The following is a 27550-nucleotide window of genomic DNA, read 5'->3' as shown; positions in this document are numbered from 1 at the left end:
GGGGAATCGCTTGAACCCGGGAGGCAGAGGTTGCAGTGAGCAGAGATTGCGCCACTGTACTCCAGCCTGGCAACACAGTGAGACTCCGTCTCAAAAAAAAAAAAAAAAAAAAAAACTGAAAAACCACCATACTTATAGAAATCATCTGGGCCTGGAGCTTTTTTTTTTTTTAATGTTTTCTTGAGATATGGTCTCACTCTGTCTCTGTTGCCCAGGCTGGAGTACAGTGGCACTATCTCGGCTTTACTGCAGCTTTGACCTTCCCAGGCTCAGGTAATCCTCCCACCTCAGCCTCCCAAGTAGCTGGGACTACAGGTGCACACCACCATGCTCTGCTAATTTTTATATTTTTTGTAGAGATGGGGTTTTGCCGTGTTGCCCAGGCTGGTCTTGAACTCCTAAGCTCAAGCAGTCCTCCTGCCTCAGCCTCCCAAAGTGCTGGGATTACAGGCATGAGCCACCGTGCCTGGCTGAGACCACTCTTAAGAGCTGCTGTGTTGACATCTCTTTTTTCATCAGCTCCTCACTCTATCCAGGTTCTAGGCTGGCCCTGAAATACTCTACTATCTCTGTCTGGTATTGGGCTGGCACTGCTGTTTTTCTGCCTGATGGTGGGATAGGGCTAGAGTGAGCAAAGATTGGCCAGTGCCAATCGGAAAGGATGCAGCTGGAAAACTAGCTATGAAATACGCTTATCTAGATACCCCACTGACACACAAAAGAAGTAAAAAAAATCTTCTTTTCTTTATACTTATATGTCTTCTCAGCTTTACTGTAATCTTTCATGATTTCTTCACCTTTTTAGTCCTCTAGGCTTGAAACTTCATTCATTTTCAACTTTTTCTCCACACAGTGAGTTCCTAAGTAATCTCAGCAGTTCTTTCACCACAGTATTTCTGGTTTGTTTCTTTTTATTCCCATAGCCACATCCCTAATCCAAATTATTGCCCCCTAAAAGCACATAAATCTTTCCAGCCTTGAACTTCACCTTGTGATTTACAGTTAGAAAATAATAATAGTCATTGTGAACATTAACAAAGCTGACATTTATCAGGCATCTGCTTCTAATGCTTTATATCCACATCCATATATCCATATCCTACTAAGTGCATTTTTTAGAAAATGTTTTCTTGAGATACAGTCTCACTCTGTCTCTGTTGCCCAGGCTGGAGTACAGTGGCACTATCTCGGCTTACTGTAGCTTTGACCTCCCCAGGCTCAGCTAATCCTTCCACCTCAGCCTCTTGAGTAGCTGGGACTACAGGCGCACACCACCATGCTCTGCTAATTTTTTTTTTTTTTAGAGATGGGGTTTTGCCATGTTGCCCAGGCTGGTCTTGAACTCCTAGGTTCAAAGGTTGGATTAGGTTCTCATATATAGAAAGCTTCATGGTAGATACATTTAACATTTATTGAAGACCTACTATTTGTCAAGTAGTATGCTTAGTACTTTAAATAGCCATTTATTGTTTATAGCATAACTCTCGAAAGTAGTTGCTATGACAGTTCTACAGATATTAAAACAGGCTTAGAAAAAAGTTAAGGGACTTGACTAAGGTGGCACAATGACAATTCTAGCCAAGATTTTTCTAACTTCAAAATACATACGCCTTCTGCTAATCCACACTGCTTCAAAAAATATATCTAATATTCACTATTAATTCTTCAGATGTTTAATAAGATGTGTGTCATGCAAGGATCATATAGTCTCATACCTTTCAGATGCAAATCCTACTGTCAGATAACAGTCTACTAGAGATAAGACATATATAGAAACTATAATTTGAAGTAGACAAGTGTCTTGGGATGAAAGTCACAGTAAAGTGCAAGGGGACTTTAGAGGAGGCAGAGTTTATTTTGAACTGAGGAGTTCAGGGGTAGACATACTAGGAAAACTGCCATCTGAGCTGGACTTTGACAATAGGGAGGATTTGAATGTGCGAACTTTTTTAAAACAATGTTTTAAATTAAAAATTTTTTTTAAATTTTTTATTTTTTGAGACAGAGTCTCACGCTGTTGCCAGGCTGGAGTCCTGTGGTGTGATCTCAGCTCACTGCAACCTCCGACTCCCTGGTTCAAGTGATTCTCCTGCCTCAGCCTCCTGAGTAGCTGGGATTACAGGCACGTGCCACCATGCCCAGCTGATTTTTGTATTTTTAGTAGAGACTGAGTTTCACCATGTTGGCCAGGATGGTCTCGATCTCCCGACCTCATGATCCACCCACCTCAGCCTCCCAAAGTGCTGGGATTACAGGCGTGAGCCACCGCGCCCGGCCTGTTTTTTTTTTTGTTGTTGTTGTTGTTTTTAAAACAGAATCTTGCTCCGTCTCCCAGGCTGGAATACAGTGGCGCGATCTTGGCCTACTGCAACCTCTGCTACCCTGGTTCAAGCGATTCTTGTGTCTCAGCCTCCCAAGTAGCTGGGACTATAGGCATGTGCCACCACGCCCGGCTAATTTTTACATTTTAGTAGAGACAGGGTTTCGCCATATTGGCCAGGCTGGTCTTGAACTCCTGGCCTGAAGTGAGCTGCCTGCCTTAGCCTCCTAAATAAAAGATTTCTTTGAGGCCGGGCGCAGTGGCTCATACCTGTAATCCCAGCACTTTGGGAGGCCGAGGCGGGCAGATCACCTGAGGTCAGGAGTTCGAGACCAGCCGGGCCAACATGGTGAAACCCCATCTCTACAAAAATACAACAAAAATTAGCCAGGCATGATGGTGGGTGCCTGTAATCTCAACTACTTGGGAGGCTGAGGTGGGAGAATCGCTTGAACCCGGGAGGCAGAGGTTGCAGTGAGCTAAGATCATGCCATTGTGCTCCAGCCTGGGCCACAGAGTGGCACTCTGTCTCAAAAAAAAAAAAAAAAAAACTTTCTTTGAAGGAATGGAAATAGCATGAGCACACATACAGAGATGGGAAGTGTGGTATGTGTGATTGTGAGTTTCTTGAGGGAGCCCTGGAAAGTATTTTTTAATAACTATACTTATTTTTAAGAGACATGTAAGCTTAAAGTGTTTTTTTTCTTCTTCTTCTTTTTAGCTTACAGTTGAACATGAGTCTTCTTATGATTAGTGAGAATGTAAAATTGGCTCGTGAATATGCATTGCTGGGAAACTATGACTCTGCGATGGTCTATTATCAGGGAGTTCTTGACCAAATGAACAAGTATCTGTACTCAGTCAAAGATACATACCTCCAGCAGAAATGGCAACAGGTGAGAATAATGGCTGCTGTATGTTTTAATGGCTTAAGTACTCGGAAGAGAAAATTTAGATCAGATGTCAATGCTATATGTAGTTACATGTTAAGACTGTATGACTACCAAGCACAGTACACAGTGGCTCACTCCTGTAATCCTAGCACTTTGGGAAGCCAAAGCAGAAGGATCACTTGAGGCCAGGAGTTCAAGTCCAGCCTAGACAACATAGCAAGACTTCATCTCTACAAAAATAAAAAAATTAGCCAGATGTGGTAGTGTGTGCCTGTAGTCCTAGCTACTAGGGAGGTTGAGGTGGGAGGGTCACTTGAGCCTGGGAAGTTGAGGCTGCAGTGAGCTATGCTTGTACCACTACACTCCAGCCTGGACAACAGAGCTAGACCTTGTCTCAAAAAACAAAACAAAACAAAACATGAGTATGTGAGTTATTACACAGATTTCTATATAATATTACTTGAAACTTTATTATATTAATAATAATCCACTATCACCATCAGCAGTATTATGAGTTCTACTTAATTCTAATTGCTGGAATCTAATAAGAGGGTTTTTTTTTTTTCCTCGAGACAGAGTTTTGCTCTTGTCATCCAGGGTGGAGTGCAGTGGCACGATCTCTGCTTAGTGCAACCTTCGCCTCCCAGGTTCAAGCCTCCCGAGTAGCTGGGATTATAGGCGCCTGCCTCCACACCCAGCTAATTTTTGTATTTTTGGTAGAGACAGGGTTTCACCATGTTGGCCAGGCTGGTGTCGAACTCCTGACCTCAGGTGATCTGCCCACCTTGACCTCCCAAAGTGCTGGGATTACAGGCATGAGCCACCACGCCCAGCCAAGAGTTTTTTGAAATAATGGTTTTGACATTTTTTGATGAGATTTTTACTTCGTAAAAATAGACTTTATTAAGCCATTGTCGAAACTGTAAATGGCTTGTGAATCTCACAGGTACCATATTTTTTAAAAAACTTTTTGAGAGAGGGTCTTGCTCTCTTGCCCAGGAGGGAGTGCAGTCTCTACAGCCTTGACCTCCCAGGCTCAAACAATCCTCCCACCTCAGCCTCCTGAGTGGGTGGAACCACAGGTGTGCCCCACTGTGACCTGCTAATTTTTAAATTTTTTGGTAGAGATGGGATCTCCCTATGTTTCCCAGGCTGGTCTCAAACTCTTAGGCTAAAGTGATCCTTCCACCTCAGCCTCCCTAAGTGCTGGGATTACAGGTGTGAGCCACCATGCCTGGCCTCATATTCCTTGTATAATAGAACTTTATGAAGCAGATTATGTTGAATCCCATTGAGAAACTTCAGTCACTGCGGACTAACAGAAATTTAAAATTGGAAATTGTAGAACTTACAGGTCCAGTGGAGGGTGGCATTTATAACAAGGCTCAACTATGTCACAAGAGAAAAAAACGTTAAGAAAATAAGTCTTGCGGGGCGTGGTGGCTCACGCCTGTAATCCCAGCACTTTGGGAGGCTGAGGTGGGCAGATCACCTGAGGTCAGTAGTTCGAGACCAGCCTGACCAACATGGTGAAACCCCATCTCTACTAAAATACAAAAAAATTAGCTGGGTGTAGTGTCGGGCATCTGTAATCTCAGCTACTTGGGAGGCTGAGGTGGTAGAATCACTTGATACCAGAAGGCGGAGGTTGCAGTGAGCCGAGATCGCGCCATTGCACTCCAGCCTGGCAACAGAGCAAGACTCAGTCTCAAAAAAAAAAAAAAAAAATGAAAGTAATAGTCTTTTTGAGGTGGTCTTCTAGATAGAATATTATACCTCAGATTCTGCTGAGCTGCTTTTTAAATATTGTTCAATATTTGTCCTTAATTTTTTTGAGAGAAACAGCCTATCTCTTTGAACTTCATCTATTTTCCTATATCTGTCCCTCCAATATCCTTTACCATATCCGTATAATTACCAGAAGGGGCAAATATTTTATTTTATTTATCTTGTATTTATTTATTTTTTACAGACGTGGCATCTCACTATGTTGTTCAGGCTGGTCTTAAACTCCTGGGCTCAAATGATCCTCTTGCCTCGGCCTCCCAAAGTCCTAGGATTATAGGCATGAGTCACCATGCTCGGCCTAGAAAATATTTTATTTCATAAGGAGTCTTAAGTTTGTCAGTGAAGGACTTTTTAGATCTTTTGTTGTTAGGCCAAAGACTTTTACTTAAGTCTAAGCTTTTGTTTAAAGGTACTTAAGATTAAATCGTTTAAGTTATAAAGCAAAACATTATCATCTTAAATTTTATTTCAGTATTATATATATAGTTTTTTTTTTTTTTTTTTTTTTTTTACCATTTTCTGGTTTGTTTTCTTTTGAGATGGAGTTTCTCACTTGTTGCCCAGGCTGGAGTGCAATGGTGCGGTCTCAGCTCACTGCAACCTCCACCTCCTGGGTTCAAGCAATTCTTCCGCCTCAGACTCCCGAGTAGCTGGGATTACAGGAGCCCACCACCACACCCAGCTAATTTTTGTATTTTTAGTAGAGACGGGGTTTCACCATGTAGCCAGCTGGTCTCGAACTCCTGACCTCAGGTGATCTGCTTGCCTCGGCCTCCCAAAGTGCTGGGATTACAGGCATGAGCCACCATGCCCGGCCTACCGTTTTCTTATTGTGGTAAAATATACATAACACTTTACTGTTTTTTGTTTGTTTGTTTGTTTTGAGATGGAGTCTCACTCTGTTGCCCAGGCTGTAGTGCAGTGGCGCAATCTCAGCTCATTGCAACCTCTGCCTCCTGGGGTCAAGTGATTCTCCTGCCTCAGCCTCCCGAGTAGCTGGAATTACAGGTGTGTGCCACCACACCCAGCTAATTTTTTTGTACTTTTAGTAGAGATGGGGTTTTTGCCATGTTGGCCAGGCTGGTCTGGAACTCCTGACCTCAGGTGATCTGCCCGCCTCAGCCTCCCAAAGTACTGAGATTACAGATGTGAGCCACTACACCCGGCCTTGGCCATTTTTGAGTATACAGTTCAGTGGTATTAAATACATATATAATGTACAACCATCACCATATATAGTTTTTAGGCTGAGTTAAGACCCATTACTATAATACAGTTGAATCAAAACTATATATAGGTTTTTGAGGGTTTTTTCGAGGCAGGGTCTCAGTCTGTTCCCCAGGCTGGAGTACGGTGGTGCAATTATGGCTCACTGCAGCCTTAACTTCCCAGGCTCAAGCAATCCTCCCACCCAGCCTCCAGAGTAGTTGGGGCCACAGGCACAAACCAACATGCCTGGCTTATTTTTTTTTTTTAGAGATGGGGTATTGTTATGTTGCCCAAGATTAGTGTTTTTAAATTGCGTCAAGATTCCTTTTCTCTTTTTGAGGTGGAGCCTTACTCTCAAAACTAGGGCCATTTTACTGCATTCCATACTGGATGACAGAATGAGACCCTGTCTCTAAAAAATATTTGAAAAAAAAAAAAGACTGCTTTTAAAAAAATACCTTGGTTGCGTATGAATTGAGACCTTTTTTAGTCTGTAGGTTGTGACCCATTAGCCATAAAATTAGTATATTCTGATCAGTGTTGTATTGATTTTTTAGAAATTATTTACTGATATATAATAGTTGTACATATCTTGGGCATACACATTATATTTTGATTTCTGTATACAATATCTAATGATCAAATCAGGGTAATTGGGATTAATCAGCATTTAAAAAGTTAATTAAACAGAATAAAAATTATCAAAGTAGGGCTGGGCATGGTGGCTCGCACCTGTAATCCCAGCACTTTGAGAAGCTGAGGTGGGAGGATGGCTTGAACCCAGGAGTTTGAGGTTATGGTGAACTATGATCGTGCCACTGCAGTACAGCCTGGGCAACAGAATGAAACCTTGTCTCTAAAACATAAAAATAAAAGTTTGACAAAAATGAGACTTTCACAAGTTGTGCTTTGATGGTTTTTTTTTTCCCCCTTGGGCTCAAGCAATTCTCTCACCTCAGCCTCTAAAGTAGGCAGGACTACAGGCATGGACCACCATGCCCAGCTAATTATTCTTCTAGAACTTTAAAGTTATGCCTAACTTTTCAATTTGTTATGCAATTTATTTTATTTTATTTTATTTTATTTTTTTGAGATGGAGTCTTGCTCTGTTGCCCAGGCAGGAGTGCAATGGCACGATCTCAGCTCACTGCAGCCTCCACCTCCTGGGTTCAAGCGATTGTCGTGGCTCGGCCTCCCAAGTAGCTGAGATTCCAGGTGCCCGCCACCACACCCAGCTAATTTTTGTATTTTTAATAGAGGTGTGGTTTCAACATGTTGGCCAGGCTGGTCTTGAACGCCTGACCTCAGGTGATCTGCCCTCCTTGGCCTCCCAAAGTGTTGAGATTACAGGTGTGAGCCACCACGCCTGGCCTGTTATGCTATTTATTTATTTATTTATTTATTTATTTATTTATTTATTTGAACCGGAGTTTCACTCTTGTTGCCCAGGCTGGAGTGCAATGGCGCGATCTCTGGCTCGCCGCAACCTCCGCCTCCCAGATTCAAGCGATTCTCCTGCCTCAGCCTCCCGAGTAGCTGGGATTACATGCATGTGCCACCACACCCGGCTATGCAATTTAAATAAGAATATAAATTAGTAGTATGATTTAGTTAGCCTGGATTTTTTTTTTTTTTTTTTGAGACAGATTCTTGCTATGTTGCCCAGGCTGGAGTGCAGTGGCGTGATCTTGGCTCTCTGCAACCTCCACCTCCTGGGCTCAAGAGATTCCCCTGCCTCAGCCTCCCAGGTAGCTGGGCCTATAGGCGCCTGCCCCCATGCCCAGCTAATTTTTTGTATTTTTAGTAGAGATGGGGTTTTTACCATGTTGGCCAGGCTTGTCTCAAACTCCTGAGCTCAAGTGATCCATCCGCCTCAGCCTCCCTGAAGTGCTGGGATTACAGGCGTGGATGTTTCCTATCCTGGATGTTTTAATTCATTTTATCAGAATTAATTTTGCAATTGAGGGCCGGGCGCAGTGGCTCATGCCTGTAATCCCAGCATTTTGGGAGGCCTAGGCGGGTGGATCACGAGGTCAGGAGATCAAGACCATCCTGGCTAACATGGTGAAGCCCTGTCTCTACTAAAAATACACAAAATTAGCCAGACCTGGTGGCGGGCGCCTGTAGTCCCAGCTACTGGGGAGGCTGAGGCAAGAGAATGGCCTGAACCCAGGAGGCGGAGCTTGCAATGAGCCGAGAGTGATCATGCCACTGCACTCCAGCCTGGGCGACAGAGCAAGACTCCATCTCAAAAAAAAAAAAAAAAAAAATTGCAATTGAAAACATAAATTTAATGAACTGTTATCAACATTTTGATAGAATATCTTGATGTGGTTTACTGGATATCTGATATCAAAATGGAGTTGTGTAACATCTCTAGTAAATGGCCCTCATTTGATTTTGACAGTGATATATTATAGAAATTTAAAGATCCATCTTCTTCTTTGAAATCAGGTTTGGCAGGAAATAAATGTGGAAGCTAAACATGTTAAAGATATTATGAAAACACTAGAGAGCTTTAAACTAGACAGCACTCCCTTGAAAGCGGCACAGCATGACCTTCCAGCTTCTGAGGGAGAAGTCTGGTCCATGCCTGTACCTGTTGAACGAAGGTAAGTGGAAACCTTTTAAGAAACCAGTTAGCCCAAGAAGCTTATAGCATTGATTATATTTAGGAGGAGGATGGGGTGGCTGAGAGACAGGAATGGGAGGGAGTTTTCTTTACTGAACGTTCTCTCTTTTATAACTCACTGGTCTTGAACCTTGTGCCTTTTTGACCTATTTCAAAAAATAAGATTTAGGTAGGAATAATTTAAAAATATGCTTTTGTGAATGACCTTACAGTGGTAGAGACAGTGTTATCTTGTGGAAGGAAAATGGGATTAGGAATTGAAATATCCAAGCTCTGTGTCTGTCTTTGCCACTCTCTGTAGCTTTGGGAAAATAATAGAACCTTTTTAGACCTCAGATTTTTCTTTTTTTTCTTTTTTTTTTTTTAAGATAGAGTCTCGCTCTGTCACGAGGCTGGAGTGCAGTGGCACGATCTCGGCTCACTGCAACCTCCACCTCCTGGGTTCAAGCGACTTCCCTGCCTCAGCCTCCTGAACAGCTGGGACTACAGGCACACACCACCATGCCCGGCTAATTTTTTGTATTTTAGTAGAGACGGGGTTTCACCATGTTGGCCAGGCTGGTCTCGATCTCCTCACCTTGTGATCCACCTGCCTCAGCCTCCCAAAGTGCTGGGATTACAGGCCTGAGCCACCACGCCCAGCCAGGCCTCAGATTTTTCTTATGCAAAGAGATTAAGTTAGACTAACAGTGGTTCTCAAACAGGGATCACAGAATACGTCTTTTCATCAAGCTATAACAAAAAATGGAAAATTTTTCTAAATTTGCTAAAATTGAAAAAAATGGGCTTTTTAATTCATAGAGAACAGTAAAAATAAAATGTTCTGAATTGTAGGGTTTTCTCTGGCTTTTTTTCCCCAACTTCCTACTACCAAGTGCCAGCAAATGAACAACTAGTGATACTGATATTTACTGAAATGCTGTAACTAGCCAATCATGCATAGTTTTACTGCACATTTTTAAACTGACAAGTGTGCAGGTGGATGTTATCTATTTCACTTACATAATAGATTTCCTAGTTTGTATAATAAATTTAAATATTGACTGTGTCATGTCTTTCTAGAAAGAACGCTTATGACTTCCCAGGTTCATTGCCCGTTAACCGTGCCTTAAGATGTTGCTCAGATGGTTTTCAGTTTTAACATTTTGTCATTGCAACTCTGATTTCTTGTTTGTTTGTTTGTTTGTTTGTTTTTAAGACTAGTTAAGTGCAGTAGTGAGAAGGAGGGGAAGAATAGAACAAGGAGTTTGATCTGTAACTGACTATAAACAATCGAGATAACTCACTACCTTCGGACCAGCCTTGGTTGTATTTTATTTTATTTTATTTATTTGTTTTTTGAGATGGAGTCTCACTCTGTCGCCCGGGCTGGAGTGCAGTGGCATGATCTCGGCTCACTGCAACCTCTGCCTCCTGAGTTCAAGCAATTCTCCTGCCTCAACCCCCCCAAGTAGCTGGAATTACAGGCACCTGCCATCATGCCCAGCTAATTTTTTGTGTTTTTAGTAGAGACAGGGTTTCACTATGTTGGCCAGACTGGTCTCGAACTCCTGACCTCGTGATTCGCCCACCTTGGCCTCCTAAAGAGCTGGGATCACAGGCGTGAGCCACCACACCCGGCCTGGTTGTATTTTATAATACAGGTGCTGGATTATACACCCACAGTGTCTTGAACTATTTTAGGCTATAGGTGTTATTTTATTTGTTACAATAAGCCTTCCAAATAAGTCATATTTTCCCTGTATTTCAGATAAGACAGCTGAGGTACAATAAGGTTGGGTAACTTTTCTCCACTATCACAAAACTGATAACTGGTAGAGCTAGGATTTGAACCTAGATATATTGTGTTTTATAATAATGATTACAAAGCTGGCACTCTCTGCTATAGCAGTCCTAACAATCTCTAATTAAAAATGTGCATTTAGGGGCATCACTCCCAGAGAGTCTGATATGGTAGATAGCAGGTAGAACTCAAGAATCTACAGGTGATTCTGATGTCGGTGGTCCATAGGTCACATTTTGAGAAGACCCATACCATCATGTTCTTGATATTTAAAATCAGTTAATGAGTATTGATTATTTCTTAGCCACTTTCATTTTTATTTTTATTTTTTTTGAGACAGAGTCTTGCTCTGTTGCCCAGGCTGGAGTGCAGTGGCACGATCTCGGCTCACTGCAACCTCCGCCTCCCGGTTCAAGCAATCTCCTGTCTCTGCCTCCCAAGTAGCTGGAATTACAGGCACGCGCCACCGCGCCCAGCTAATTTTTGTATTTTTAGTAGAGACGGGGTTTCACCGTCTTGGCCAGGCTGGTCTTGAACTCCTGACCTCAGGTGATCCACCCGCCTTGGCCTCCCAAAGTGCTGGGATTACAGGCGTGAGCCACTGCACCCAGCTGCCACTTTTGTTTTTTTAATCTCCACATAAAAGGACTGTACTAATGTTCTGTTACTGACTCCTGATATCCTTTGGATATTTACTAAATTTTTCCCGTGCCTCATAAGCACTTTCACATAATTACATTTTCTGTTATATTACATAATAGTTCACTAAAACAGGGTAGCTCATTAAAGAAAAATAGAAAAATTCATTGAAGTAGGGGGAAAATCACATAGTCATCCTAGTTTGTTTCCTTCTGTTCTTTTATGCATTATTTTCATAGTTGTAGTTGTGCTATATCCATAATTTACAACATTGAACCCCCTTTTAAGAAAAATCCTAATAATAGTCAACAATCATTGCATATTACTGTGTGCCAGGTACTGTGTTTGTTGTTTTACATGTATTATTTAATTCTCAAAACCACCTTAGAAGGTAGGTACTAATTTTTTTAGCCCCAGTTTCTGATGAGGATAAGCTAAGATAGGTTAAGTAATTTGCTCTTCATATTTTAAACATTTATGATTTATAAACCATGTCAGATCTTTTTCTCTGCAGTTTTTTAAGAGTTATTTGCCACTGTTCTGACTGGTGTGTAACCTATATAGTTAACCATGCTCTTAATGTTTTTTCCCCTCTTTTTTCATTATTATAAATAAAGTTGCAGTGAATAGTTGTGAGTAAAAATTTTTCCACATTTATAATTTTTTCCCCTAATTTCAGAAGTAGAACTAATAGATGAGTCAAGTTGTGTTTTTGCTTTTGTCTGTTAATTTGTTTTATTCTTATTTACTTGCTCTTTTCTTTTCTCCTTCTGGAGAATCATCACTTGGGTCTTGTATTAGTCTGCTTGGGCTACCGTAACAAAATACCATACACTGGGTGGCTTAAACAACAGAAATTTGTTTCTCACACTTCTCGAGTCTGGGAAGTCCAAGATCAAGACGTGGCCAATTTGGTTCCAGGTGAGGGCTCTCTTCCTGAGCAGACAGCCACCTTCTCTCTGTGTGCTCACATGACAGAGAGAGTGAGTGAGCTCTTTCACATCAGGGACTCTTACTTACTTCCTTACTCCTAATAGTCATATTGGGCACTGGGGCTTTAAAGTATGAATTTTGGGGAGGACACAAACATTCAGCCTCTAACAGTCCTATAACTCCTCTCAGTTATTGGTAAGATCTTTCCAACAAATAGATGTTCCCAGTGGGAAATCAGTTGATTCTGAATTTAGTGAAGTATTTGGTCACCTCAGTCTTACAAGCAGAGAGGGAGGATTTCCTCTGAGGGGTGGTGGGAAGTTAAGCCCTAAATGGTGTTCCTTCTTATTGCTTCTTGCTTTCTTCAGTATTGTTTTCTGTTCCTGATTTTGAATGCTCTAGATTACTGTTAAGTTTTCCTTTTTGACTTTATCTGTGGCATCTGTTTCTTCCTATAATTTATTTTACTTGCTCCCTTAACTGGGTATCTTTTAAGATTCTTTTTATTTTTCTATTAGTCTTTATTTGTACTCATGCTTAAGATAGTCCTTCTTTTTTTTTTTTTTTCTTTTTCTTTTTTTTTTGAGATAGAGTCTCGCTCTGTTGCCCAGGCTGGAGTGCAGTGGCACAATCTCGGCTCACTGCAACCTCTGCCTCCCGGGTTCAAGCAATTCTCCTGCCTCAGCCTCCCGTGTAGCTGGGACTACAGGTGTGCGCCACCATGCCTGGCTAATCTTTGTATTATTAGTAGAGACGGGGTTTCACCTTGTTGGCCAGGCTGATCTCGAACTCCTGACCTCGTAATCCACCTGCATTGGCCTCCCAAAGTGCTGGGATTACAGGTGTGAGCCACCGCTCCTGGCCGAGAGTAATTCTTTTTTCACCTGTGTTGGTGATCCTAACCTTATCATCACCTAAATTTTAGTACCATTAAAGAACAGATTCAGCTGATCCAGTATTCTCTCCTAGAATTGTACACAAAAAATGTGAGTACAGGCCAGGCACGGTGGCTCACGCCTGTAATCCCAGCGCTTTGGGAGGTCGAGGTGGGAAGATCACAAGGTCAGGAGTTCGAAACCATTCTGCCTAACACAGTGAAACCCCATCTCTACTAAAAATACAAAAAAAAATTAGCTGGGCATGGTGGCAGGCGCCTGTAGTCCCAGCTACTCGGGAGGCTGAGGCAGGAGAGTGGCGTGAACCTGGGAGGCGGAGCTTGCAGTGAGCCGAGATTGCGCCACTGCACTCCAGCCTGGGCAACAGACACTCCATTTAAAAAAAAAAAAAGTGTGAGTACAAGGAGGTTCATTGAAGCCTTATATAGAAAAGGTTAGACATAGCTTAAATGCCACTAGATGTGATTCTTTTCAAATGTCAGCTGATTTCCCTCAAATATCTTCCCATCTCACAGAATAAAACCCGGAGTTTTCATGTCTTTCAAGCCCTATGAGACCTGGTTCCCCACAGCCTCTGGGACCTAAGTTCGTACAGCTCTCTCCCTCAGGCACTGTGCTGTGGCCTTGAACAAGCCAAGCCCACAAATGCTTCACTCCTTTTACCTGCCTTTCCCTCAGCTCCAGTGCTGAATGACCTGTTCCCTTCTTTCATTTAGCTCTCTACTCAGTTGTCACCTCAGAAAGTCTGTCTCTGACCATGCCATCTAAAAACCACCCCCAATGATCCTGTAGCCCCTTGCCCTTCTTTTTTTTTTTTTTTTTTTTGAGTCTCGCTCTGTCACCCAGGCTGGAGTGCAATAGTGCATCTCAGCTCACTGTAGCCTCTACCTCCTGGGTCCAAGCAATTCTCATGCCTCAGCTTCCTGAGTAGCTGGAATAATTACCCAGCTTTTTTTTTTTTTTTTTTTTTTTTTTTTTTGAGATGGAGTCTCACTCTGTCGTTCAGGCTAGAATGCAGTGGTGTAATCTTGGCTCACTGCAACCTCCGTCTCCCAGGTTCAAGCAATTCTCCTGCTTCAGCCTCCCAAGTAGCTGGGATTACAGGCATGCACCACCATGCCTAGCTAATTTTTTTGTATTTTTAGTAGAGACAGGGTTTCACCATGTTTGCCAGGCTAGTCTCGAACTCCTGACCTCAAGTGATCTGTCCGCCTGGTCTTGAACTCCTGACCTCAAGTGATCCACCTGCCTTGGCCTCCCAAAGTGCTTGGATCACATGCGTGAGCCACCACGGCCGGCCAAATTTTTGTATTTTTAGTAGAGATGGGGTTTCTCCATGTTGGCCAGACGGGTCTCAAACTCCTGACCCCAAATGATCCACCTGCCTCAGCCTCAAAGTGCTGGGATTATGGGCATGAGCCACCATGCCTGGCCCCCTTCTTTATTCTTCTTGATAGCACTTAATATTACCTGATGTACTGTTTGATGCACCGCTAATACACACACACATATGTAAGTCTATGACAGTAAGGGTTGTTGTTGAAATTATTATTATTATTATTTTTTAAGATGGAGTCTCACTCTGTTGCCCAGGCTGGAGTGCAGTGGCATGACCTCAGCTCACTGCAACCTCCGCCTCCTGGGTTCAAGTGATTCTTCTGCCTCAGCTTTCCAAGTAGCTGGGATTATAGGCACCTGCCACCACACCAGGCTATTTTTTGTATTTTTAGTAGAGACGGGGTTTCACCATGTTGGCCAGGCTGTTCTCGAACTCCTGACCTCAGGTGATCCACCTGCCTCAGCCTCCCAAAGTGCTGGGATTACAGGCATGAGCCACTGCGTCCAGCCAGATGGTGTATATTTGCATATAACCTGCACAAATCCTCCTGTATGCTTTAAATCATATTTAGATTACTTGTAACACCTAATACAATGTTATATGTAACATTGTATGTAAAAGTAAATGTTATATAAATAGTTGTTTCACTATATTATAAAGAGAATAATGACAAAAAAAAGGTTTGTACATGTTCAGTACTAACTCAACCATCTTTATTTTCAAAATATTTTTCATTGGCAATTGGTTGACTCCACATTGTGGAATCTGCAGATATGGAAGGCCAACTATACTTTATTATATGTCAGTGTCTATTTTGTATTATTTCTCTAGCAAAGGGAAAAATACATACACAGGAATATTTCCTGAATCCAAAATTGAACCCCCATCATTGCTTCACATACACGTTAGTTTGGCGTTATCATCCTCCCAAATTCTCATTCTCAACTTTCCATATCTGGGAGTGTCTTTTTTTTTTTTTTTTCAGATGGAGTCTCACTCTGTCATGCAGGCTGGAGTGCAGTGGCATGAGCTCGGCTCACTGCAACCTCTGCCTCCTGGGTTCAAGTGATTCTCATGCCTCAGCCTCCCAAGTAGCTGAGATTACAGGTCCACAGCACCATGCCCATCTAATTTTTGTATTTTTAGTAGAGACAGGATTTCACCATGTTGGCCAGGCTGGTCTTGAACTCCTGACCTCAGGTGATCCACCTGCCTCGGCCTCCCACAGTGTTGGGATTACAGGCGTGAGCCACCGCACCCAGCCTAGGAGTGTCTTTTCTTTTTTTTTTTGAGACAGTCGCGGTCTGTTTCCCAGGCTGGAGTGCAGTGGCACAATCTTGGCTGACTGCAACCTCTGCCTCCCGGGTTCAAGTGATTCTTCTGCCTCAGCCTCCTGAGTAGCTGGGATTACCGGTGCGTGCCACCACACCCAGCTAATTTTTTGTATTTTTAGTAGAGATGGAGTTTTGCCATGTTGGCCAGGCTGGTCTCGAATTCCTGGCCTCACGTGATCTACCCACTTCAGCCTCCCAAAGTGCTGGGATTGTGAGCCACCGTGCCCTGCCTGGAGTGTCTTTACTAATAGCATGTCTCTGAGACTCTTCTCATTGTTACTGCCTTAAACTAGGCCCTTATCTCATGTCTCAGTAACTTTTGTAATCACAGACATCTCACTGCTTTCTGTGTTTTCTTTATCAGTATATCACGTTCAGTATTAGACTAATCTTTCTAAAATGTTTTCAGTAGATCCTTGTTGGCAGTTAGCTAAAAGCTAAGCCTCTTGAACTGGTATTTATATCTTCTGTGTACCGAACCATTTCTGCTCAGTATTATCGCTTAATGTTCAGCATTATGTGTTAGACTGGTGTCTGTATTATCCTTTACATAGATTAAGCCATTTTTGTTTCTTTGCTTTTCTTTATTGATGTTCTGTCTATAATTGTACCCTCTTGTTTAGTTCAACTCCTGCATTTCCAGTCCCAGTTTCTTTTCTGTCTTCATGAGGCCATTCCCATTGCCATGGCGCTAGGTCTGTTTCACACCATCTAGTATATGTGCCTAGCTTTACGTAGCTTCTGTCTGTTTAACTATACTGTGGTTTATTTGAGAATAGGACTCCTTTTTTGTTTGTTTGTTTTCCCCCTTGTAAATGGCTGCAACCAAATCTGGGAGCAGAGTAGGAGCCTAACGGATATTTGAGAAGTCTGAATTCTGCTACAGAAATAAGCATGAAACGAGGACCGACACAGGGGCTCACGCCTGTAGTCCCAGCTCTTTGGGAGGCCAAGGTGGGAGGATCAGTTGAGCCCAGGGGTTTGATACTAGCCTAGGCAACATAGTGAGACCTTGTCTCTACAAAATACAAAAATTAGCCTTGTGTGGTGCCATGTGGCTGTAGTCCTTGCTACTCGGGAGGCTGAGGTGGGAGGATTGCTTGAGCTTGGGAGGTCAAGGCTGCAGTAACAGAGCAAGACCTTGTCTCAAAAAATAATAATAATAAAAAATACATAAAGGTGAAATGAGGTGGTGTATGTAAATGTAAAGCATTGAACATGAGTTCTAGTAACTGTTCATAGCTAGTGCTATATCAGTTTTTTAAATGGGAAAACAATTAAATTTTATTAATTAAAACACAAAAATTATGGTATAGATTGAGCTTCCCTGATCTGAAAATTCAAAATGTTTCAAAAACTGAAACTTTTTGAGCACCAACATGACACTCAAAGGTCATGCTCAAAGGAAGTGCTCATTGGGACATTTTAGATTGTGGATTTTCAGATTAGAGATGCTCAGCTGGTATGTATATGCAAATATTCCAAAATCTGAAAAAATCCAAAATTCAAAACACTTCTGGTCCCCAAAATTTTGAATAAGGGATACTCAATCTGTATATTCTAAATAAATGGTACCAAATTACATATATACCACTGGATAAATGTGAATTGAATACTTGTACTATATTTTGGTTGTCTCGATAAAACTCTCTTCTCTGATAATTTTTTTTCAGCTTCCAACAGTCAGATACATTCATCTTTGATATACAACAATTTCCTTTCTAAGTAGAGGTGACCATTACTTCCCCTGCATTATTTCTGTAATATAACTATACTGCATTCCTTTAATTAAATCACCAACAGATATGTCAGATTTAAATTTTATTTTATTTTTACTTTTTATTTTTATTTTTTTGAGACAGAGTCTCGTTCTGTTGCCCAGGATAGAGTACAGTGGCGTGATCTTGGCTCACTCCAGTCTCCACCTCCCAGGTTCAAACGATTGTCCTGCCTCAGCCTCCCGAGTGGCTGGGATTACAGGTGCGCATCACCACGCCTGGCTAATTTTTTGTATTTTTAGTAGAGACGGGGTTTCACCATGTGGGCCGGGCTGGTCTTGACCTGACCTCAAGTGATCCTGACCTCAAGTGATCCACCCACCTTGGCCTCCCAAAATGCTAGGATTGCAGGTGTGAGCCACCGTGCCTGGCCCAGATTTAAATTTTAGATCTTAGGTTTCAACATCCTGAAGTTTATTCAGTTGTGTCTTGTGTTCAGTTGTTGCATTGGCTTCTTTAGTTCATAGACTCAAACTTACACAATATGTGTGTTCATCCATATGTGGAGTTGATTATGATATTAATGAGTTTTTGTTTGATTAGACCCTCACCAGGACCTAGAAAACGCCAATCTTCTCAGTACAGTGACCCTAAATCACATGGTAATCGTCCAAGTACAACTGTCAGAGTTCACCGTTCATCTGCACAGAATCTTCACAATGACAGAGGGAAAGCCGTTCGTTGTCGTGAAAAGAAAGAACAGAATAAAGGAAGAGAGGAAAAGGTAAATGTTAATTGATTTTTATAAATGAAAAAGTTATTTCTGAACCATAAAAATGAAGACTGTACAAATTTATTTTTTCTTTTTTTCCTTTTTTGAGACAGAGTCTCACGCTGTCACCCAGGCTGGGGTGCAGTGGCGTGATCTTGGCTCACTGCAACCTCCACCTCCTGGGTTCAAGCAATTCTCATGCCTCAGCCTTCCGAATAGCAGGGATTACAAGTGGGCGCCACCACATCGAGCTAATTTTTGTATTATTAGTAAAGATGAGGCTTCAGCAAGTTGGCCAGGCTAGTCTTGAACTCTTTACCTCAGGTTATCCGCCCCCGCCCCCCCCCAGGCCTCCCAAGGTGCTGGGATTACAGGTGTGAGCCATTGTGCCTGGCCCAAATTTCAATAAGTTGTAGTCATCAGTTTGCCAGCGCTATAATAAAATCCTAGTTATACTACATCTAGGCTGGGATATTCCCCACTTGCGATTCAACAAATATTTTGGCTTTTTTTGGTAACTTTATATTTTGATATAATTTCAGACTAGCAGACAATTTGCAGGAATGGTATAAGGAACTTCCATATATACTTTACCTAGTTTTACCAATTATTAATATTATGCCCCTTTTGACTTATCATTTTCTTTCTCTGTATACCCTTTTCCTGAACCATTTGAGACTAAGTTGTATATATAATGCTCCTTTAACCTTCAATGTTTCAGAATGTATATCCTGAGTACTAAGACATTCTTTTACGTAAAAACAACACAATTATCGGCTAACACAGTGAAATCCCATCTCTACTAAAAATTAGCCGGGCGTGGTGGTGGGCGCCTGTAGTCCCAGCTACTCGGGAGGCTGAGGCAGGAGAATGGCGTGAACCCGGGATGTGGAGTTTGCAGTGAGCCGAGACCGCACCACTGCACTCCAGCCTGGGCAACAGAGCGAGACTCTGTCTCGAGAAAAAAAAAACAACACAATTATCAGAAGCTGTAAATTTTACATTGTTATAGTACTGTTCATCTAATCCACAGACCTTTATAAAATTTTGCCAATTATCCCAATAATGTCATATAGAGATCTTCCCCCTTCTGTCCTTGCTAGGTCAGATTACAATGTAGAAGCACACATCGAATTTAGTTATCGTGTTTCTTTAGTCCCTTTTAATACAAACATCTCAGCTTTTGCGTTTCTTGGACTCGAATTTTTGAAGAATTCAGTCCAGTTATTTTGTGGAATATTCCTCAGTTTGGGCTTGCCTGATACTTCCTCAGGATTAGATTAAGATTATTCTTTTTTTTTTTTTTTTGGCCAGGCATGGTGGCTCATGCCTGCAATCCCAGCACTTTGGGAGGCCGAGGCAGGTGAATCACTTGAGGCCAGGAGCTCTAGACTAGCCTGGCCAACATGGTGAAACCCTATCTCTACTAAAAATATAAAAATTAGTTGGCATGTTGGCAGGCACCTATAATCCCAGTTACTGGGGAGGCTGAGGCCGGAGAATCGCTTGAACCCGGGAGGCGGAGGTTGCAATGAGCTGAGATCACACCACTGCAGTCTAGCCTGACCAACAGAATGAGACTCAGTCTCAAAAAAAAAAAAAAAAAAAGATTATTCATTTTTGGCAGGCATACCATTGGTATGATGGTTTTTTTCTCTCAGTGTATCATATGAGAAGGCACAGGGCCGGGCGCGGTGGCTCACGCCTGTAATCCCAACACTTTGGGAGGCCGAGATGGGCGGATCACGAGGTCCGGAGATCGAGACCATCCTTGCTAACACGGTGAAACCCCATCTCTACTAAAAATACAAAAAAATTTAGCCAGGCATAGTGGCAGGTGCCTGTAGTCCCAGCTACTCGGGAGGCTGAGGCAAGACAATGGCTTGAACCCGGGAGGTGGAGCTTGCAGTGAGCCCAGATGGCGCTACTGCACTCCAGCCTGGGAGACTGAGTGAGACTCCGTCTCAAAAAAAAAAAAAAAAAAAAAAAGAAGGCGTAGGATTTCTGTTTGTCCTATTACTGGTGATAAGTTGGATCGCTTGGTTAGGTAGGTTAGGTAGTGTCTGCTTGGTCTCTCCACAATAAACTTACCGTTTGACCCTTGTAATAATTTGTGGGAGGTACTTTGAGACTATGTAAATACTCTGTTTCTTATCAATATCTCATCTACTAGTTTTAGCACCCAGTGATTCTTGTCTGAATCAGCTATTTCTGCACTGACTGCAAAATCATAATTTTCTAATGCCAGTATTGCTTCTATATTAATTATAAAAGCTGAGTGTAGACGTTGCTTTGGTTTTTAAAAATTTTCGTTTGTTATTTTTAATTTGACACATAATAATCATACATATTTATGGGGTACAGTGTGATAATTCAATACACATATACAATGGGTAATGATCAAATCAGAGTAATTAACATATCCATCACCTCAAACATTTATCATTTCTTTGTGTTGGGAATATTCAAAATCTGTTCTTCTAGTTATTTGAAAATGTACCATAAGTTGTTTTTAATTACAGTCACCTGGCTGGGTGTGGTGGCTCACTCCTGTAATCCCATCACTTTGGGAGGCCGAGGCAGGCAGATCACTTGAGGTCAGGAGTTCGAGACCAGCCTGGCCAGCATGGTGAAACCCTGTCTCTACTAAAAATACAAAAAAATGTTAGCCAGGGGTGGTGGCACACACCTGTAATCCCAGCTACTTGGGAGGATGATGCAGGAGGATTCTTTGAGCCCGGGAGGCGGAGTGAGCCAAGATCGTGCCACTGCACTCCAGCCTGGGAGACAAAGTGAGACTCTGTCTCAAAAAAATTAAAAAATAATAGTAATTGAGTCACCCCATAGCACTGTAGAACACTAGAATTCATTCCACCTATCTGGCTGTACTTTTGTATTTGTTAACCAATGTCTGATATACCCACCTTCCCCTACCCATCCCAGCCTCTAGTAACCATTATTCTATTCTGTACGTGTATGAGATCAACTTTTTTAGCTTCGTCATGAGTGAGAACATGTGTTATTTATCTTTCTGTGCCTGCCTTATTTCTCTTAACATGATATCCTCCAAACGCATCCATGTTGCCATGAATGACAGAATTTCATTCTTTTTTATGGGTACGTAGTATTTCACCATATATATATATATGGTGAAATATATATATATATATATATATATTTATTTATATATATATATATATAAATATATATATAAATATATATATATTTATATATATATAAATATATATAAATATATATATATATATTTCATATATATATATATGAAATATATATATATTTCATATATTCATATATATATATATATATATATATATATGCATGCCACAGTTTCTTTATTCATTCTTCTGTTGATGGGAACTTAGGTTGATTCCATGTCTTGGCTATTGTGAATAGTGTTTATAATAGTATGGCGGTTCCTTAAAAAACAAAAACTAGAACTACCATATAATCTAGCAATCCTGATGCTGGGTATATCCAAAGGAAAGGAAATGAATATGTCAGAGATATCTGCACTCCTATGTTCATTAATCCTATTCCTCCCATGAGGAACCTCCATACTGTTCATAGTGGCTATATTATCTTACATTTCCAAGAACTTTGTATACGAATTCTTTCTTTAAATCCTCACCAGCATTTGTTGTTTTTGTCTTTTTTTTTTTTTTGGAGACAGTCTCACTCTGTTGCCCAGGCTGGAGTGCGGTGGCGTCATCTTGGCTCACTACAACCTCCACCTCTCAGGTTCAAGCAGTTCTCATGCCTCAGCCTCCTGAGTAGCTGCGACTACAGGCACACGCTACCACGCCTAGCTAATTTTTTGTATTTTAGTAGAGACGAGGTTTCACCATGTTGCCCAGTCTGGTCTCGAACCCCTGAGCTCAGGCAGTCCACCTGCCTCAGCCTCCCAGAGTGCTGTGATTACAGGTGTGAGCCACCACGCCCAGCACTTTTTGTCTTTTTGCTAACACCCATCCTAATTAGGGCAAGATGGTATCTCATGGTGGTTTTGATTTGCAATTCCCTGATGATTAGTGACACTGAGGATTTTTTTTCATATGCCTCTTGGCTATTTATATGTCTTCTTTTGGGAGATGACTATTCCAATTCATTTACCCATTTTTTAATTGGATTATTTGTGGGGGTTTTTTTGCCCTTGTTTGAGTTCCTTGTGTATTCTGGATATTAATCCCTTGTCAGATGAATAGTTTGCAAATATTTTCTCCCATTCTACAGGTTGCCTCTTTATTCTTTTAATTGTTGCCTTTACTGTGCAGAAGCATTTTAGTTTTATATAAACACATTTGTTTAGTTTTGCTTTTGTTGCCTGTGCTTTTAAGGTCTTCCTAAAATCTTGGCCCAGACCAATGTCCTGAAGCATTTCTCCTACGTCATCTTCTAATAATTTCATAGTTTCAGGTGTAAACGTTTATATCTTTAATTTATTTTGAGTTGGTTTTATATATGGTGAGAGTTAGGGCATCTAGCTCCTTATTTCTGCAAATGGATATCTAGTTTTCTCAGCACCATTTATTAAAGACACTGCACTTGCTCCGGTGTATGTTCTTGGTGCTTTTGTTGAAAATCAGTTGGCTGTAAATACATGGATTTCTGGATTCTCTATTCTGTTCCATTGGTCTGTATGTCTGTTTTTATGCCAGTACCATGCTGTTTTGGTTACTAGAGCATTGCAGTTTAGGGTCAAGTAGTGTGATGTCTCCAACTTTGTTCCTTTTGCTCAGGATCTCTTTGGAGTCTTTTGTGGTTCTCGAGTTGAACTCCTGACCTCAGGTGATCCGCCTGTCTCAACCTCCCAAAGCGCTGGGATTACAGGCGTGAGCCACTGCACCCAGCCGAGACTTTTCTATTTCTATGAAGAATGTCATTGGTATTTTGATAGGATTGCATTGAATGTGTAGATTGCTTTTAATAGTATGGTAATTTTCACAATATTAGTTCTTTTAATCAATGAACAGGAGATATCTTTCAATTTTTTGTGTTATCATCAGTTTCTCTCAACAGTGCTCTATAGTTTTTCTTGCGGAGTTCTTTCACCTCTATTTAAATTTATTTAAAAATTTAAAAATTTATTCTTAGGGTTACATTTATTCTTGGGTTTTTGGGGTTTTTTGTTTGTTTTTTAGCTACAATAGATGGGATTGCTTTCTTGATTTCTTTTTCTATTAGTTCATTATTGTTATATAGAGACACTACTAATTTTTGTATGTTGATTTTGTGTCCCACAGCTTTACCGAATTTATCAGTTCAAAGAGTTTTTTGGTGGATCTTTTAGTTTTCTAGATATAAGATCATGTTGTCTCCAAACAGGGACAGTTTGACTTCCTTGTTTCTGTATTTCTTTCCCTTGCCTGATTGCTCTGGCTGGGACTTTCAGTCCGAATAAAAGTGGTGAGAATGGACAGCATTGTCTTATTCTAGTTCTTAGAGGAAAAGATTTTAGCTTTGTCCCATTCAGTATGATGCCAGCTGTGGGTTTGTCATAAATGGTCTTTATTGTTTTGCAGTATGGTGCTTCTGTATCCGGTTTTTGAGAGTTTTTATCATGAAAGGATGTTGAATTTTATCAAATACTTTTTCTGCATCTGTTGAGATGATCATGTATGGTTTTTGTCCTTCTGTTGATGTGATAGATCAGGTTTATTGATTTGCATATGCTAAACCATCCTTGTATCCCTGGAAAAAATCCCACTTTATCATAGTGAATGATCTTTTTGATGTGCTGCTGTATTTGGCTTCCTTGTATTTTGTTGAGGATTTTGCATCTTTGTTCATCAGGGATATTAGCCTGTAGTTTTCTTTTTTTGTTGTGTCTTTGTCTGGTTTTGCTATCAGAGTAATGGTAGCCTCATAGAATGAGTTTGGGAGAAATCTACTCCTCTCTTCAATTTTCTGGAATAGTTTGAGAATTGGTATTAGTTCTTCAAATATTTGATAGAACTCAGCATTGAAGCCATCAGGTCCTGGGCTTTTCTTTGATGGAAGACTTTTATTACTGATTTAATCTCATTATTCATAACTGGTTGGTTCAGGTTTTCTATTTCTTCTTGGTTCACTCTTGGTAGATTGGTTGTTTCCAGGAATGTATCCATTTCCATTAGCTTTTCCAATTTGTTGATGTATAGTTGTTCTTAATAGTCTCTAATGGTCCTTTACATTTTGTGGTATCATCTGTATGTCTTCTTTTCTGTTTCTGATTTTATTTTTTGAGTCTTTTTTTCTTGATTAGTCTATCTAATGGTTATTTTGTTTGTCTTTCTTTTTTTTTTCTTTTGAGATGGAGTTTCGCTCTTGTAGCCCAGGCTGGAGTACAATGGCATGATCTCAGCTCACTGCAACCTCCGCCTCCTGGGTTCAAGTGATTCTCCTGCTTCAGCCTCCCCAGGAACTGGGATTACAGATGCACCCCACTACACCTGGCAAATTTTTGTATTTTTAGTAGAGACAGGGTTTTGCCACGTTGGCCAGGCTGATCTTGAACTCCTGACCTCAGGTGATCTGCCCACCCTGGCCCCCCAAAGTGCTGAGATTACAGGTGTGAGCCACCGTGCTGGCCTTGTTTATCTTTACAAAACAACTTTTTGTTTTGTTGATCTTTTTTTTTTTTTTTTTTTTTTTTTTTGTTGAGATGGAGTCTTGCTCTGTCACCCAGGCTGGAGTGGAGTGCAGTGGCATGACCTTGGGTCATTGCAACCTTTGCTCCTGGATTCAAGCAGTTCTCCTGCCTCAGCCTCCCAAGTAGCTGGGACTACAGGCGCACGCCACCACGACTGGCTAATTTTTGTATTTTTAGTAGAGACGGGTTTCGCCATGTTGGCCAGGCTGCTCTCGAACTCGTGACCTCAGGTGATCCACCCGCTTTGGCCTCCTAAAGTACTGGGATTACAGGCATGAGCTACTGTGCCTGGACTTTTTTTTTTTTTTCAATGACAGTCTCTTGCCTTGTTGCCCAGGCTGGAGTGCAGTGGTACTATCTAAGCTCACTGCAACCTTCACTACCCATGCTCAAGCGATCCTCCCGCTTCAGCCTCCCAACTAGCTGGGACTACAAGCACACACCACCATGCCTGGCTAATTTTTTTTTCTTTTTTTGAGATGGAGTCTTGCTCTGTTGTCCAGGCTGGAGTGCAGTGGCACAATCTTAGCTCACTGCAAGCTCTGCCTCCCGGGTTCATGCCATTCTCCTGCCATAGCCTCCCAAGTAGCTGGGACTGCAGGCACCCGCCACCATGCCCGGCTAATTTTTTTTATTTTTAGTAGAGATGGGATTTCACCGTGTTATCTAGGATGGTCTCAATCTCCTGACCTCGTGATCTGCCCGCCTCGGCCTCCCAAAGTGCTGGGATTACAGGCGTGAGCCACTGCGCCCGGCCTGCCTGGCTAATTTTTGTATTTTTTGTAGAGATGGGGTTTTGCCATGTTGCCCAGGCTGATCTCAAACTCCTGGGCTCAAGCAATCCTCTAGCCTCAGCCTCCCCAGGTGCTGGGTGTGAGCCACTGCGCCCAGCCTTGTTTATCTTTTGTGTTAGTCACAATTTACTTTTTTCCACTATGATTTTTTTTTTCATGGGGTGGGGAGACAGAGTCTCAGTCTGTCACCAGGCTGGAGTGCAGTGGCACAGTCACTGCTCATTGCAACTTCAACCTCCTGGGCTCAAGCAGCCCTCCTGCCTCACCCTCATGAGTAGCTGAGAGTACAAACATGTACCACCATGCCCAGCTAATTTTTAAGTTTTTTGTAAGAGACAGAGTTTCACTACATTGCCCAGGCTGGTCTTGTACCCTGGGGCTCAAGCAATCCTCCCAGTTTGGCCTCCCAGAGTGTTGGCATTACAGGCATGAGCCACTGCACCTGTCCTTGCTCTGATCTTTATTATTTATTTCCCTCTACTAATTTTGAGTTTGGTTTGTTCTTGCTCTTCTAGTTCCTTGAGCTGCATTTCTGTGTTGTTTATTTGAAACCTTTGTGCTTTCTGGTATAGGCAGTTATTGCTATAAACTTACTAGTACTGCTATTGTTGTATCCCATAGGTTTCAGTATATTGTGTTCCGATTTTCATTTGTTTCAAGAAATGTTTTATTTTCCTTCTTAATTTCTTAATTGCCTCATAGTTTCTTCAGGAGCATGTTGTTTAGTTTTTCTATATTTGAATAGTTTTGAAAGTTGCTCTTGTTATGCCAGAAAAGATACTTGATGTGATTTCAGTTCTTTTCAATTAGTTGAGACTTGTTCTGTGGCCTAACATGTGGTCTATCCTGGAGAATGTTCTCCCATCCAAGTACTAACTAGGCCTGACCCTGCTTAGCTTCCCAGATCAGACGAGATTGGGAGTGTTCAGGGTGGTATGGCCATAGACCCTCCTGGAGAATGTTCTGTGTGCCAGTGAAAATAATTTGTATTCTGTACCTGTTGGATGAAATGTTCTGTATAAATACCTGTTAGGTCCATTTGGTCTAAAGTGCAGTTTAAATGGAGTGTTTATTTGATGATTTTCTGTCTAAATGACCTGTCTAATGCTGACAGCGGGGTGTTAAAGTCCCTATTACTGTATTGGAGTCTATCCCTCCTTTTAGATCTAAATATTTGCTTTATATTTGTGGGTGCTTCAATGTTGGGTGCATAGATACTTACAATTGTTATATCTTCTTGCTGAATTGATCCATTTATCATTGTATTATGACCTTCTTTGTCTCTTCTTACAGTTTTTGACTTAAAGTTTATTTCATATAAGTATAGCAGCTCCTGCTTGTTTTTGGTTTCTGTCTGTGTGGAGTATCTTTTTCCAATCCTTCACTTTCTTTCAACATGTGTCTTTACAGGTGAAGTGAATTTCTTGTAGGCAGCATATATTTGAATAAAGTTTTTAAAAGTCTGTTCAGCCATTTTTTAATTGGGGAATTTAATCTGCTTACATTCAAGGTTATTAATAGATGAGGACTTACTCCTGTCATTTTGCTAACTTTTTCTGGTTGTTTTGTATATCTTTTGTTCCTTTCTTCTCTCTTACTATCAGTGCAGTTTGGTGTGTAGTGATAAGGTTTGATTGTTGTATCTTTCTCCTTTGTATATCTGCTGTTCCAATGTATTTTATACTTTTGCATGTTTTCATGATGGTGATTATCATCTTTTCCCTTCCAGATGTACATACAGTACCCTTGTAAGGCTGGTCTAGTAGTGATGAGTTCCCTTGGGTGTTTGTTTTGTTGTGTTGTGTTTTTGCCTGGAAAAGACTATTTCTCCCTCATTTCTGAAGGATAGAT

The 27550-nt window shown here is 41.4% G+C and overlaps 1 protein-coding gene across 3 annotated transcripts in view; it reads left to right on the top strand.

The window, feature by feature from the left end:
• KATNA1 (katanin catalytic subunit A1) overlaps window positions 1–27550 on the top strand; it is a 62655-nt gene that overhangs the window by 8335 nt on the left and 26770 nt on the right. For 2 of the 3 annotated variants that reach the window (XM_054491981.2, XM_054491980.2), the window contains exons 2-4: window positions 3042–3216; window positions 8665–8822; window positions 18088–18268. In XM_054491981.2, the coding sequence (XP_054347956.1) occupies window positions 3055–3216; window positions 8665–8822; window positions 18088–18268 (501 nt within the window). In that variant the 5' untranslated portion in view covers window positions 3042–3054. Of the gene's footprint in view, window positions 1–3041; window positions 3217–8664; window positions 8823–18087; window positions 18269–27550 lie in introns of those variants that run through there. The other variant, XM_063667101.1, reaches the window with a different exon arrangement.

This window comes from Pongo pygmaeus, chromosome 5, assembly GCF_028885625.2.
Source record: "Pongo pygmaeus isolate AG05252 chromosome 5, NHGRI_mPonPyg2-v2.0_pri, whole genome shotgun sequence".
NCBI classification, from domain to species: domain Eukaryota; kingdom Metazoa; phylum Chordata; class Mammalia; order Primates; family Hominidae; genus Pongo; species Pongo pygmaeus.
The sequence above is the reverse complement of the archived record's forward strand: the minus strand, read 5'-3'. Positions and strand labels throughout refer to the sequence as shown.